The 13,817-nt window shown below is 42.0% G+C and overlaps 1 protein-coding gene across 6 annotated transcripts in view; it reads left to right on the top strand.

Moving 5' to 3' along the window:
- The first annotated feature begins 1,112 nt into the window (after positions 1-1,112).
- Positions 1,113-13,817, top strand: part of SEC23B (SEC23 homolog B, COPII coat complex component) — a 38,354-nt gene continuing 25,649 nt past the window's right edge. Inside the window, exons 1-9 of one of the 6 annotated variants that reach the window (XM_038571472.1) lie at positions 1,113-1,539; positions 3,697-3,920; positions 5,955-6,012; positions 8,578-8,664; positions 9,847-10,083; positions 10,196-10,281; positions 11,724-11,868; positions 12,308-12,466; positions 12,812-12,927. In XM_038571472.1, the coding sequence (XP_038427400.1) occupies positions 3,700-3,920; positions 5,955-6,012; positions 8,578-8,664; positions 9,847-10,083; positions 10,196-10,281; positions 11,724-11,868; positions 12,308-12,466; positions 12,812-12,927 (1,109 nt within the window). In that variant the 5' untranslated portion in view covers positions 1,113-1,539; positions 3,697-3,699. Of the gene's footprint in view, positions 1,540-1,647; positions 1,939-3,674; positions 3,921-5,954; positions 6,013-8,577; positions 8,665-9,846; positions 10,084-10,195; positions 10,282-11,723; positions 11,869-12,307; positions 12,467-12,811; positions 12,928-13,817 lie in introns of those variants that run through there. The other 5 variants (XM_038571471.1, XM_038571474.1, XM_038571475.1 and 2 more) reach the window with 5 other exon arrangements.

Here is a 13,817-nt window from a genome sequence, read left to right as displayed (position 1 = left end):
GGCCAAAGGCAGGCGCCAAACCGCTGCGCCACCCAGGGATCCCAGAGTTAGGAGTTTTCATGTTCTGTCTCCCTTTCTGATATTTCCCACACATTTCTTCTCCCTTCCCTTCTATTCCCTTTCACTATTATTTATATTCCCCAAATGAATGAGAACGTATAATGTTTGTCCTTCTCCGATTGACTTACTTCACTTAGCATAATACCCTCCAGTTCCATCCACCTTGAAGCAAATGGTGGGTATTTGTCGTTTCTAATGGTGAGTAATATTCCATTGTATACATAAACCACATCTTCTTTATCCATTCATCTTTCGATGGACACCGAGGCTCCTTCCACAGTTTGGCTATTGTTCCACAAACTTTTTATATTAAGAATAATTATGTAAAAACAAAGAGCAATTATGTTTCACAGTGTATCGACTTAAAACTAACTGGTGTTCTGTAGGTAATTTAAAATTTTGTACTGGTATTAAGTTGAACTGATTAATGGTAATTCTTGGAGGTCTTAGATTCGTTCTAAGCATAATTTTAAGTTTATATCGCTTTGCTTCTTATTTTTATATACCACAGAGGCTGTATCTCTTGGGTCAGATTAATAAACGTACTCATTCCTGTCACTTAGGAAAACGTGTATAATGCCTGTAGTGGCTGTAGAAAGCAGTTTTTTTTTTTTTTTTAAGATTTTACTTATTTATTCACGAGACACACAGAGAGAGGCAGAGGGGAGCCCGATGCCAGACGCGAGCACAGCCTGAGGCGGAGGCAGACGCTTAACCGCGGAGCCACCCGGGCGCCCCAAAGTAGTCTCCTAGGGTGCCAGAGTAGGACAGTTCTCAACCATCCACCTTCTCGAGAAGGATGGCAGGGACAGACAGAGTAAACTGCACTAGTGCCAGTCCCTGCAGAGAACGTGAACCCAACACAGCGAGGAGAGGAGGAAACCTGCTAGTAACTCAAGGAAGCCTTCCCTGACCAGTTGAAGTCCCAAATCCGGCGCCAGCGACCGGGGTCTCCCGCCGCCCCGCCCCGCCCCGCCCGCGCTGACCCCTCTTCCCGGCAAGCCTCAGCTTCCTCCGCACGGCGCCCCTCCTTTTTCCGGTGCCACACGTCATCATTCTCGCTTCCCTGTAACTAAGGCGATGAGAGGGACTTCCTGCTTACGGGGGCGGTAATCGTGTCGGATCTGGGCGGATCCTTGAGGCCTGCCGGCCCGGCTGCACCTAGGAAGCAGCCCAGCACTGGCGTTTTCTGAAGTGCGAACGTTCAGAGGAACTTGGTTCTGAGGAATTGTGGTTTTGTGGACTAAGGGGCGACTGTCTTGCCCTGTTCCAAGATGGCGGCGCGGCTTCACTGAGAGTCTTGCTTCCGCTCCTCCGCCGCGGAGGCCCTCGTTGATTGGCCAGCGGACGGCGCCGTGGTGTGACGCACAGGGGCGCTGACCAGTGGGCTGAGAGCTGAGCTGGACTTGGCGGTGGGAGCCGGATCCGCGATCTAATAGCGGTGGGTCCTCGCGCGCGCCGGTGAACGGCTCCTGCCCGGTGAGTGCGAGCGCGGGTGCTAGGGGGCCGAGGGCACCGGCCGGACCTCCATGGGGCCCGAGGGGCTTGCTCCCGGGAGGAAGCCTTCTCGCGGCGGGCAGAGGAGCTGAAGCACCCGGTGGCTCAGGGGTCCGCTGAGCGGACGCGTTCTTCGCCTGGCGGTGCGGCCGGCGGGCGTCTGGGTCGGGAACCGCCCGCGTCGCGGGTGCGGGAGGATCCGACTCTCGTTTTAGGGTTGAGTAACCCGAAATGCGGGTGAAATGACTGACTGGTGCTTCGTGGCAGGTGGAACTAGAACCCGGGTCTCCGACTACCTTTCCAGAATTCACCTTTGTTTAAACTTGGCCACTGTGTCCTGAAAAGTTATGCGGTGTTGGGATGAACGGTTCAGTTTTTCGTGTGCGTTTTTTCTTTTTCTTTCGGCAGATACTGCTACAAAATCTGTCAAGTTCTTTCATTTACTCATTCATTTAACTCATCCGTTCAGCTGTTAACCTTTTCACATAATCTTCTTTGAGAATATGATATGATCGACCGCCCTAGAAAAATACACATTTGCTCTTGCACACAATTCCAGGGGTGTATTGATCCTCTGAAGTCTCCCGTTGGTTTTGTGCCCAGAGTTAAGAATCCGTTGTCTAGAAGAGGGGAGGGGAGGAGGCAGTGGGAAACAGAAAGAGCAGCTTTCAGTACGAAGCTGCTTGGGGACCTTGGTTGGAGCCAGTACCTTTTAATAATGAATTGTTTTGAATGGGGAAACAGTTATTTAATGAAGCCTTTAGAGGTACTTGCCGAGAATTGTGATATTAGAACTTGCTCTGATTCCCACCTGAGTTATCCATCCCTTTGCCACTCAGGTAAGCTGCGCAAGTGCCTCCTGCGTAAAGGCTGCTTCTGTTTCCTGCCTTTGCCAGAAATAACAAATACATGCTTTAGAGTTTGAGTTAGAGCAAACATTTGGAATATTTGTGGTCTGAGTTGTGTGTAGTAAACTAATTCTTCCATTTGCTTTTCTAGCCATATAAAATCATTCTTTTAGTCCACGTTATTTACAGTATGGCACTTCTTATAACAACAGGGACAGTTATTCACCACTGCATGAAGTGAGCACTAGAGGCTACTAATAATGTGGTTCTTTAATTTGCCTGTTTTTCCATTTTTCTTGAGGGACTTGTTCCCTTAAACCCTAGTGGCTCAGATGTCTGTTAGCCTTAGCCTAGGTGTTAGGACATAAACAGAATGTGTGAGACATTCGGTAGAGTTGGCATTGTGTAGGTTTGCAAGCTTAGTCTATATGGCTATGTTATTTGTTCTTTTAAAAAAAAAAAAAAACATTTATTTATTCATGAGAGGCAGAGACACAGGCAGAGGGAGAGGAGAAGCAGACTCCTCACAGGGAGCCCAGTACGGGACTCAGCCCAGGATCACACCTGGAGCCAAAGGCAGACACTCAACTGCTGAGCCACCCAGGCGTCCCTACGTGGTTATTTTATTAACCAGAATTTGTTGAAGTATAAGCATAAGCAGCCATGGTGAGGTGAGAAGTCCTGGTGAAGGACTCACTCAGTATGATAGCAAACAGCATTGTAATTTTGGTGGTCCTAAGTGGAAATACTTTGGCTCAGAACTGGTGGTGCTTCTCATTATGAATTAGATTCACACGTCAACATCCAGTTCTGGTCTCCACTGTTAACAAAGAGAGGAGGGGAAAGGGCACAAAACAAGATCACTTGCGATGTAAAATTTATTACGGTGTTCTAATAAAGCAAGGAAGGAAAGGGGTCAGTGAGGAAGGTCGCTGGATGCTGAAACAGGGTTTGAGACTTATTCTTGGGCAAGGGGAATTGGAATTGGCTTGGTTGATATGTATGATCTATGAGAAGGTTTACATTAGAAATCAACTACTTATAGCTTAAAAATGATCAAATAAGGGTAAAGTTCTGTCACCTTTTATTTATTTAAGTGCTAGAGTTGAGAAAGGAATGATTGTCAAAGATAATTGGCTTTTGAGGAAGGGAAGGGAGATGTCATGCTATAGTGACTGGTTCTTCCAGACTAAGTGTTTAAAAAACATTGCAATTAGGTGACCATCCTCTTTTTTGACATTTAGTTGAGAATGTCACATAAAATTACAGCTTATCTTCAGTTTCTTTTTAGACTATGGCAACATATCTGGAGTTCATTCAGCAGAATGAAGAACGAGATGGTGTGCGCTTTAGTTGGAACGTGTGGCCGTCCAGCCGTCTCGAGGCTACAAGAATGGTTGTTCCCCTGGCTTGTCTCCTTACTCCTTTGAAAGAACGTCCAGACCTGCCTCCTGTACAGTATGAACCTGTGCTTTGTAGCCGACCAACTTGCAAAGCTATTCTCAATCCACTTTGGTATGAGTTCTTTTTAAAACTAGTGAAGGGCAGCCCCGGTGGCCCAGCGGTTTAGTGCCTGCTTTCAGCCCAGGGCATGATCTCGGAGACCCAGGATTGAGACCCACGTCAGGCTCCCTGCATGGAGCCTGATTCTCCCTCTGCCTGTATCTCTGCCTCTCTCTCTCTCTCTCTCTCTCTCTCTCTCTCTCTGTCATGAATAAATAAAATCTTAAATAAAAATAAATAAATAAATAAATAAATAAATAAATAAATAAATAAATAAATAAAAACTAGTAAAAAAAAAGAATACAGCAAATTATGACTTTTGGGCACTGATTCAATTTGAGCAAGTCATCAAATTTGAGATGAGTGAGTGATGAGATTCTTAGTTGGTGAATGCTTATAAAGTCTCCCTGGCCTAATACTCCAGATAAAATTGGGACTTGTGGGAAAAAGGTAGAAGTAAAGAGAAAGGATTTAAAATTCACTCTTTTCCTTTTTTTTTTTTTTTTTAAATTTTTATTTATTTATGATAGTCACAGAGAGAGAGAGAGAGAGAGAGAGGCAGAGACACAGGCAGAGGGAGAAGCAGGCTCCATGCACCGGGAGCCCGACGTGGGATTCGATCCCGGGTCTCCAGGATCGCGCCCTGGGCCAAAGGCAGGCGCCAAACCGCTGCGCCACCCAGGGATCCCTTTTTTTTTTAATTTCAGTTTGCTTTTGGCTTAACCGTAGATTATATTGATGACTCTTGAAGCATTCCCTTCCACCCCCCAAATTGAAAAGTTTTAGATGTTTTTTTCATACTTACCTAGTATGGTGATGGCGTATGGTAGGAAGTAATAGGCAGAAGAAATCACAACTCTTAATAATTGTTAATTGTAATTTTTTATAACTGAGATAGTGACCTATGATATTTCTCTTAAATATGGGCATTCATTATCTGAAAGAATTTTTTAGACAGATGAAGAGTATCACAAATATTCTTTAAAAGGTAAGATTTGGGGGCATCCCGGGTGGCTCAGTGGTTTAGCGCCGCCTTTGGCCCAGGGTGTGATCCTGGAGACCCGGAATCGAGTTCTGCATCGGGCTTCCTGCATGGAGCCTGCTTCTCCCTCTGCCTGTGTCTCTGCCTCTCTCTCTCTCTCTCTCTGTGTCTCTCATGAATAAATAAATAAAATCTTTTAAAAATAAATAAAAAAATAAAAGGTAAGATTTTTATATGAGGAAATTTTTTTTTATTGCATTCCCCTTGCTGTTACTTAATGTTCCTATGTGTGAGATGCTGTTGTTCTTCCTTTTGAAGAGATAGCCATTGCTTATTAACTTTCTAAATGTAAAAAGGTGGGGAAAAGCAACTGAAGCATTATCTTTAACCAGTTCTAGGAAGTGTATCAACCCAGAAGCATGCCTCCCAACCTTTTCAAGTGAGCTAGGTGAGGTGAAAGTCAGGCAAGTTTTTCCTGTGCATGAAATGTGTTTTTAGTATTGAAATTTAAGAGTTTCACATATCCGCAGATTATGTTAAGATAAGTTGCCAAAAGGGAATAACCTATAATTTATAAAAAATCATGAAATTTTAAATATTAATCTTTTTTTTCTAAAGATTTTTTCTTTTTTAAAGATTTTTTATTCATTCATTCAGAGAGAGTGAAGAGAGAGGCAGAGACACAGGCAGAGGGAGAAGCAGGCTCCATGCAGGAAGCCCGATGTGGGACTCGATCCCGGGTCTCCAGGATCACACCCCAGGCTGCAGGCGGCGCTAAACTGCTGAGCCACCGGGGCTGCCCTGAAATTTTAAATATTATCAAGGAAATGAGAAAAAATAAAAAAAGATTTACTAACTTTTCATTGTACGGTAGGGAGGACATTTTTGGTGTACCTAGTAGTCAGAACTCTTAACTGCAGTGGGCATTTTGCATACCTCCATCCATTCATGCACATGCACAGAAATATATTTATGTGATTTACTGAACTTGAGGATTGCATTTGAATGCTTTCTACATTAACAATGAAAATGGTACTTAGCTGTAATATTTATTTTTCTCACAGTCAGGTTGATTATCGAGCAAAACTTTGGGCCTGTAATTTCTGTTTCCAAAGAAATCAGGTATGTGAATTTTTTAAAAAAGTTTTTCTGTGTTTCATTTTAGTGGAACAATTCTAAAAAAAATTAAGTGAGGTTGAATTTATGTCTGCTGTGGTAGTCTTCAATTTCTGCTGAACTCAAGGTGATAGCTTTTGTTAAGCATCATTGAACGTGGAACATTTGTGATTTCTCTGTTGAACAGCAACTCAGTTTCATTATGTGGGTTTTTATCATTTAGTGTGGAGGGACATAGAAATCACTTTTTTTATGTGCTCTTTAGTAGTGAGTATGTTACCGTAAGATAACAGATAACGTTGTCTGTATTTCATTTGACTTTAGTTTATTCTAATTGGATAGTGTACATTACTAAATTTTCATTTTTTGATCTTTGTAATTTTTAGGGTTCAGGTACCAGTGTTAAGCCTCTTTTGATTTAAAAATTTTGAAACTAATCTAGAAGAGCTCAAAAATGATGAGAGAAACCTCTGGTTAAAATAAACTATGCCTATGATTCTAAAACTGGATTGTGTTGATCTTTGTACAACTTTGCACGTTTACTAAAAATCATTGAATTATATATTTAAAAGAGTGAATTTTTATGGTATATGAGATATATCTCAGTAAAGTTAGAGAAAAATTAGTTATTCCCAACATAGTATACAATGCTCTAGTAATCTTAAGATATTAATAAGATGCATTTATTTATTCTTATATTTGATTATAATTAACAGTTTCATTCTCAGATACATCACACAGTAAGCCCAGTGATGAGTAGACCAATCAATGTACTAAGTATAGGCCTGGAAATTAGAAGCACATACCATTCAAAATTTACCTCCACAAGAGATTCAGAAGTATATGCAAATTTTAAAGACTTAGCCATGCCCTACTACATTCAGAATCGAGGTCTGTGTTTATATAATTTTTAAGATTTTAATTTTAAGGGGCACCTGAGTGGCTCAGTTGGTTAAGCATCTGCCATTGGCTCAGGTCATGATCTCAGGGTCCTGGGATCGAGCCCTACATTGGGCTCCCTGCTTAGCAGGGAGTCTATTTCTCCCTCTCCCTCTGGTACTCCCCATTCTTGTGCTCTCTCTTTCCCTTTATTGCTCTGTCAAATAAATAAATAAAATCTTTAAAAAAATTTAATTTTGGGATCCCTGGGTGGCGCAGCGGTTTGGCGCCTGCCTTTGGCCCAGGGCGCGATCCTGGAGACCCGGGATCGAATCCCACATTGGGCTCCCGGTGCATGGAGCCTGCTTCTCCCTCTGCCTGTGTCTCTGCCTCTCTCTCTCTCTCTCTCTCTCTCTCTGTGACTATCATAAAGAAAAAAATAAATAAATAAAACTGTTTAAAAAAAATTTAATTTTAATTTTAAGTAATCTACACCCAGTGTGGAGCTTGGATTTACAACCCAGAGATCAAGTGTCCCACACTTTCTGTACCTAGCCAGCCAGGTGCCCCATAGTGTTAATTTATTGTGAAAATTCTAAGGCATCAAAAAACAATGTCAGCAGAGTAAAAAGGCAGTGTACAGAATAGGCAAAGATATTTGCAAATTATAAATTTAATAAGAGACTAGTATCAGGTCATTTAGGGGAGAAGATAAGGGAGAGATGTTTACAGGTTCAGAGTTTCAGTTTTGCAAAATGAAAAGAATTCTGGAGATGAATGGTGGTGGTGGTTGTACAACATGAATATTTAAGACCACTGAACTGTACACTGAACAAAGATTAATATAGTAAAATTTAGATGTATTTTACCACAATAAAAAAAATAGGGAAAAATCTACAATCTGTGAATGTCAAATGTTTGCAGAAAGTTTTAAAGACAAAGGGCTTGTGATAATAAGTTGAGCAGGCACCCCTTTTCCTGTTCCTTATATTTTCTGTACTTGCTAGTTTTTCTACAATGTACATGCATTATTTATTGATAACAGCTAAAATAATAAACCCAAATAAACACGTTAGATTTCCACATAAACTATTGTTGAGACAGCCAAAATCCGAGCCCTTAATTTGCAGGGCGACACTGAGGAAATGGTTTATAACAGTGCATTTTTTAATCATCTAGAAGTTACTACATACCCTAAAACTGCATTTTAAAAAGTTACAATGGGATATAAATATAAGGCTGGGTTATTGAGTTAAATTTTGATATTTTAGGGGTGCCTGGGTGGCTCAGTTGGTTAAGCAGCTGCTTTTGGCTCAGGTCATGATCCCAGAGTCTGGGGTTGAGCCCCACATCAGGCTTCCTGCTCAGCAGGGAGCTCCTTCTCCTCTCTCTCTGCTGTCCCTCCGCTTGTGCTCTAGGCTCTCTCTGTCAAATAAATAAAATCTTTTTTTTTTTTTTTTCAAATAAATAAAATCTTAAAAAAATTTTTTTGATATCTGATATATATGTATATTTAAACGTAGGCTCTGATTTAGTGGGATGAGAACTGAAGAACTGAGTCTGCATGATATATATTTTACACTTTCAGAATTAAAATGTGGTTGTTACCTATTTTTATAAATGGAGAATAAAAGGTATAGCATAAATATATTTCAGCCCTAATAAAAGATTGCTTTGTTTTCCTCCCTTCAGTTTCCTCCTGCTTACACAGGCATATCCGAGGTGAATCAGCCTGCTGAATTAATGCCCCAGTTTTCTACAATTGAGTATGTGTTACAGGTAACTTCTTTGTCATGCGTTTAATGAGCTGTGTTAAACATTGACTTTCTCCTGAAATAATTCATCTTTTCTATCCCTTACCCTTCTGGGCAGTTTAAAGCTGTGAGGGCAGCAGGATCCTGAACACATGATCATGGTGTGTGTGCATGTACTGGGATTACTTGCAGTCTTGATAGAAGACTAGTGATTGAGTTCAGCACCTGTTCCCCTCAGCCTTCTCCAGCTTTGTGATGGTATTGCATCTTGTAGTCAAGGTCAAAAACCTTAGTTTCATTCTTGACTTCTCTTTCTCATGCATTCCGTCTCTAATCCATGAGGAAATCCCATTGGGTCTATATTCAGGATCTATCCACAGTCCAACCACTTCTTTCCTCCCACTGCTTTTGTCTTGGGTCAGCCACTGCCTCTCACTTAGATTACTGGCAGTCTCTTAACCCTTCTCCATGATTTAATCCGTTCCCACCTATATTTTATTCTTAACCCAGAAGCCAGAGTAATTCTTAAAAAACATGTCATGTTACTTTGTGTTCAGAAACCTCCAGTGGTGAAAATGGCTCTCTTTCACCCAGAGTAAGATATAGTTGTCAAAGCTCTGTGTGGACCAGCCCTGTGTTACCACTTGGACCTCAACTTGTATTAATATTCTCACTCAGCCAAATAGGCCTCATGACTTTCCTTGAACTTTCAGGAATGCTCCTGCCTGTGGGCCGCCTCTAGCTCTTCCTTAGGCTGTATTGCTCCCTCCCTCTCCTCAGGGTTTTTGCTGTCATGTTACTTTCTTAATGAGGCTGTCCTGACCTCCTAAGTAATATCAGAACCTGCCCCCTATGTTTAGTCCTACATCCCTTACCCTCTCCATTCCAGAAAGTCAGCTGCTTGAGGCAGGCAGGGATCTTTGTTCTTTGGCTCACTGATGTATCCCAGGACCTGGAACAGTTTCTGGCACATGGAAGGCATTCAGAAATGTAGAATGAATTGTTGGAGAGAAATAGTTTTTACATTTAGTTTGTTTTAGTGTAACCTGTCATGTAATGAGATGTGAGTAGAAGTTAGTTAGATGTCCTTTTTCCCTGACAGTAAATGTAGATATAGACTTGTTATTGACATACCTGATTTGCTCTAAAAAGAGCTGGTTTTGTCTGCCTGTGTACTAATCATCATATCCTGTTTCTTTGCACAAAGCGAGGTGCTCAGTCCCCTCTGATATTCCTCTATGTGGTTGACACGTGCCTAGAAGAAGATGACCTTCAAGCACTCAAAGAATCCCTGCAAATGTCCCTGAGTCTCCTTCCTCCAGATGCCCTGGTGGGTTTGATCACATTTGGGAGGATGGTGCAGGTTCATGAACTCAGTTGTGAAGGAATCTCCAAAAGTTATGTCTTCCGAGGGACAAAAGATTTAACTGCAAAACAAATACAGGTTTGTGCCTTGTTCGTACACAAGCAGGAAGAGGGAGAATGCTTAAACATTAATTAGTCATTCACTCTAGTGTTATGGGACATGAGGCTTTTTTTTTTTTTTTTTTTTTTAGGATATGCTGGGCCTCACCAAGCCTGCCGTGCCCATGCAGCAAGCGAGACCTGGTCCACCACAGGAGCACCCTTTTGTTTCAAGCAGGTGAGCTACTAACATAGAATGTTGCACACATAGTAGTATGCAGTAGTATGCAGTAGTATGCAGTAGTGCAGTAGTATGCACACATAGTAGTATGGGCAATCCACTGGAGTGGAGTGAAAAAAGAAAAACATTAGAACTTTTATTTATTTCCTTATTTTTAAAGAAAAAAAAGAAATGATTAAGTGCAACAATATTTAATGTTTAATGATGTATATAACATCACTATATGTTTGAAAGTCATAGCTAAATTGTGTATGTATACATACATGTGTATATGCATTTGTGTCGGTAGATTTGCTCAGAATGTTTTTCCAGTTAGTGTCATATCATCACAGATGTTTTGAGATCACTGTCTTCCAGTCTTCCTGTCCTCTTACATGCGGCTCTTGTCCTTTCTAAGTCTTAAGTAAAACTAGGAAAACTCAAAAGGCTTCTGTGGGATGTCCTCCAGCAAACCTGAGACCAGGCACTTCCTTCCCTCAGCCCTTTGAGTGCCTGAGACTGCCTGGGGCTGGGTTAATAGCAAACATGATAAAATGCATTGCCTGACATGCTGGGGACAGCCACTTACTGTGGTAAGAAACCAGTGCTTTTCTCTAGTTACTCCTAAGGCTCAAGAGAAACACTTGAGAATCATTTTAAAGTGGATCTTTAGAATGGTGAAAGTGGGGGCACCTGGGTGGCGCAGTTGGTTTAGTGCCTGATTCTATTTCAGCTCAGGTCATGATCTCAGGTTTGTGAGATTTAGCTCCAAGTTGCCCCCCAATCCCCACCCCACCTCCCCCTGCACTCAGCAGAGTCTCTTGGAGATTTCCCCACTCCTCCATCCTGGTTCCCCCACTCTCCCTGCTTGTGCATGCACTCTCCTTCTCTCTCCTCCTAGATTAAATAAATCTTAAAAAAAAAAAAAAATACAATGAAGGTGGTCCACATATAGGAACTTTACATGGATTGAATTCAAGTTAGACCTGTCTTTAGGATTTCTTGGCTGATTAAAATTTAATTAAACTGATTTGTTCTTATTAAAAATTTTTTTCCCCCATGCTATGTATATAAATTGCTATATATTAAGCTTTGAATTATATTCTTGAATAAAATTGCTTTGAAGAGAAAAAGGTGCAAATCTTTACTACTCTGAGTAATTTTCTTTTTTTTTTTTTTTAAATATTTTTAATTTTTATTTATTTATGATAGTCACAGAGAGAGAGAGAGAGGCAGAGACACAGGCAGAGGGAGAAGCAGGCTCCATGCACCGGGAGCCTGATGTGGGATTCGATCCCGGGTCTCCAGGATCGCGCCCTGGGCCAAAGGCAGGCGCCAAACCGCTGTGCCACCCAGGGATCCCTCTGAGTAATTTTCTTGAAGAACTCTGTGTCACCTAGGATTAAAGACCAGAGTGCTTTATTAAACCAGGATTGATGTGTCCATTGAAAATCATACAGATTTCTGCAGCCTGTTCACAAGATTGACATGAACCTCACTGATCTCCTTGGGGAGCTGCAGAGGGACCCATGGCCTGTGACTCAGGGGAAGAGACCTTTGCGATCCACTGGTGTTGCTTTGTCCATTGCTGTTGGCCTGTTGGAGGTAACTCAGAATTTACCAGGGCGCCTCAGACTGTGCAAACTTGTTCTCACAAGTTGTATTTACTAGTCTTGTTTGAAAATTAGTTGTGACCTAAATCACTCAACTGCATTAATTTATCAGAAATCACTTTGGTCATTATTATTATCTGCAATGAAGGAGCCCCATGCTGTTTTGAAAATGCCAGAAGTTTTCATGAGAAACACAAGGCCATTAGGGCAATGGCAAGTACTCAAAGTGAATTAATAAAAGTGTACAAAGCCCTCAGGTTGGAAGATAGAGGGCTGCTTCCCTGCACTGTCATCTGTGTTACTTTGCACTATCATCAGTATTCAGCATAGCTGAAGAGAAATGTTTGTGTGTTTTTTTTTTTTTTTAAGGAAGTAGAAGCATACTTGGGATGGGCTATATGTTTCTAAAATGTTGCTATTTACTGTTGTAGGGCACTTTTCCAAACACGGGAGCCAGGATTATGTTGTTTACTGGGGGTCCCCCCACCCAAGGGCCTGGCATGGTGGTTGGAGATGAATTAAAGGTTCCTATTCGTTCCTGGCATGATATTGAGAAAGATAATGCACGTTTCATGAAAAAGGCAACCAAGGTAGGTGCTCTTGGACACAGGCTGTAATTCTGGTAACCCAGTGCTGAGTTTAGGCTGCTCTGGAGTGACAACTACTTTGCTGAGGTCATGCTTTGTGGTCAGCAAGTTGCTCTTGCCCAGAAGACCTTCCAGATCTTGGCTGATATTAAGTTGATGCCCCAGCTCTAAGTCAGTAGGGTGGGTGGTCTTAAAACTGCTAGAAGTGTTCTGAGATTGAAAACTATGTATTTATTTAATTTAAAGGAAACGGTCTCCATATTCTTATGTTTGGTTATATCCCTTTGGTATAGTAAGGCATACCTAATGAATAATGTTTCCTAAAAGTAATTTTTCTCTCTTCCACAGCATTATGAGATGCTTGCTAACCGAACTGCTACAAATGGTCACTGCATTGATATTTACGCTTGTGCTCTTGATCAGACTGGACTTCTGGAAATGAAGTGTTGTGCAAATCTTACTGGGTATGTTTAGAGCAAACAGCTGGGAAAATGGAGCCTTAAAATGGTAATTTTAAGGAAAGAGAAGTGAGTGATGGAACCATAGGAATGTGCAAGGCTGACTTAGATAAGCTTTCAGAAGGTTGCAGGCTGTGGTGTCTGTGGCAGGGAGGGTGTATGGGAGGGCCTCTTGGAGAAAGAAGCAATAATTAGCTGGAGGTTGTAAGGTTCAGTATGAATGAATCCTATCAGAGTAACTTCATTTCTTCCTTAGAGTTGTTCTAGAATCTATAACAGGGCAAGAAAGTAAGCAAGCATGGGGCACCTGGGTGGCTCAGTTGGTTAAGTGTCTTCAGCTCAAGTTATGATGCCAGGGTCCTGGGATTGATTCCTGCTTCTCCCTCTGCCCCTTCCCCCTGCTCATCTGTGCATGTGCGTGTTCTCACACTCTCCCTGTCTCTCATGAATAAATAAATAAATAAAATCTTAAAAAAAAAAAAAAAAAGGTAGGGCAGCCCGGCTAGCTCAGTGGTTTAGTGCCGCCTTTGGCCCAGGGTGTGATCCTGGAGACCCGGGATCGTGTCCCACATCGGGCTCCCTGCGTGGAGTCTGCTTCTCCTTCTGCCTGTATCTCTGCCTGTCTCTCTGTCTCTCATGAATAAATAAATAAAATATTTAAAGAAAAAAAAAGTAGGTAAGCATGGAGTACTTCAGCAAGCCACTTCCTTGCAAGAAGGGGAAGGAGTCCGGTCTGAATGCCAGCGCATTAGGAGACCCTTCGACCTGACTTAGTAACCATATGTCATGACCAGCATGGAGCACATGTTCAGCCTAGAGGGTGCATGGCAGGACATGCTTAGCACCTAAGTCTGTATCATGCAGACAGGCCACAGTGGAGAGCTGTAGTTCCCCAA

This window comes from Canis lupus, chromosome 24 (genome assembly GCF_011100685.1).
Source record: "Canis lupus familiaris isolate Mischka breed German Shepherd chromosome 24, alternate assembly UU_Cfam_GSD_1.0, whole genome shotgun sequence".
In the NCBI taxonomy this organism is placed as follows: domain Eukaryota; kingdom Metazoa; phylum Chordata; class Mammalia; order Carnivora; family Canidae; genus Canis; species Canis lupus.
Note: the sequence above shows the minus strand (reverse complement) of the source record. Positions and strands in the feature narration are given on the sequence as shown.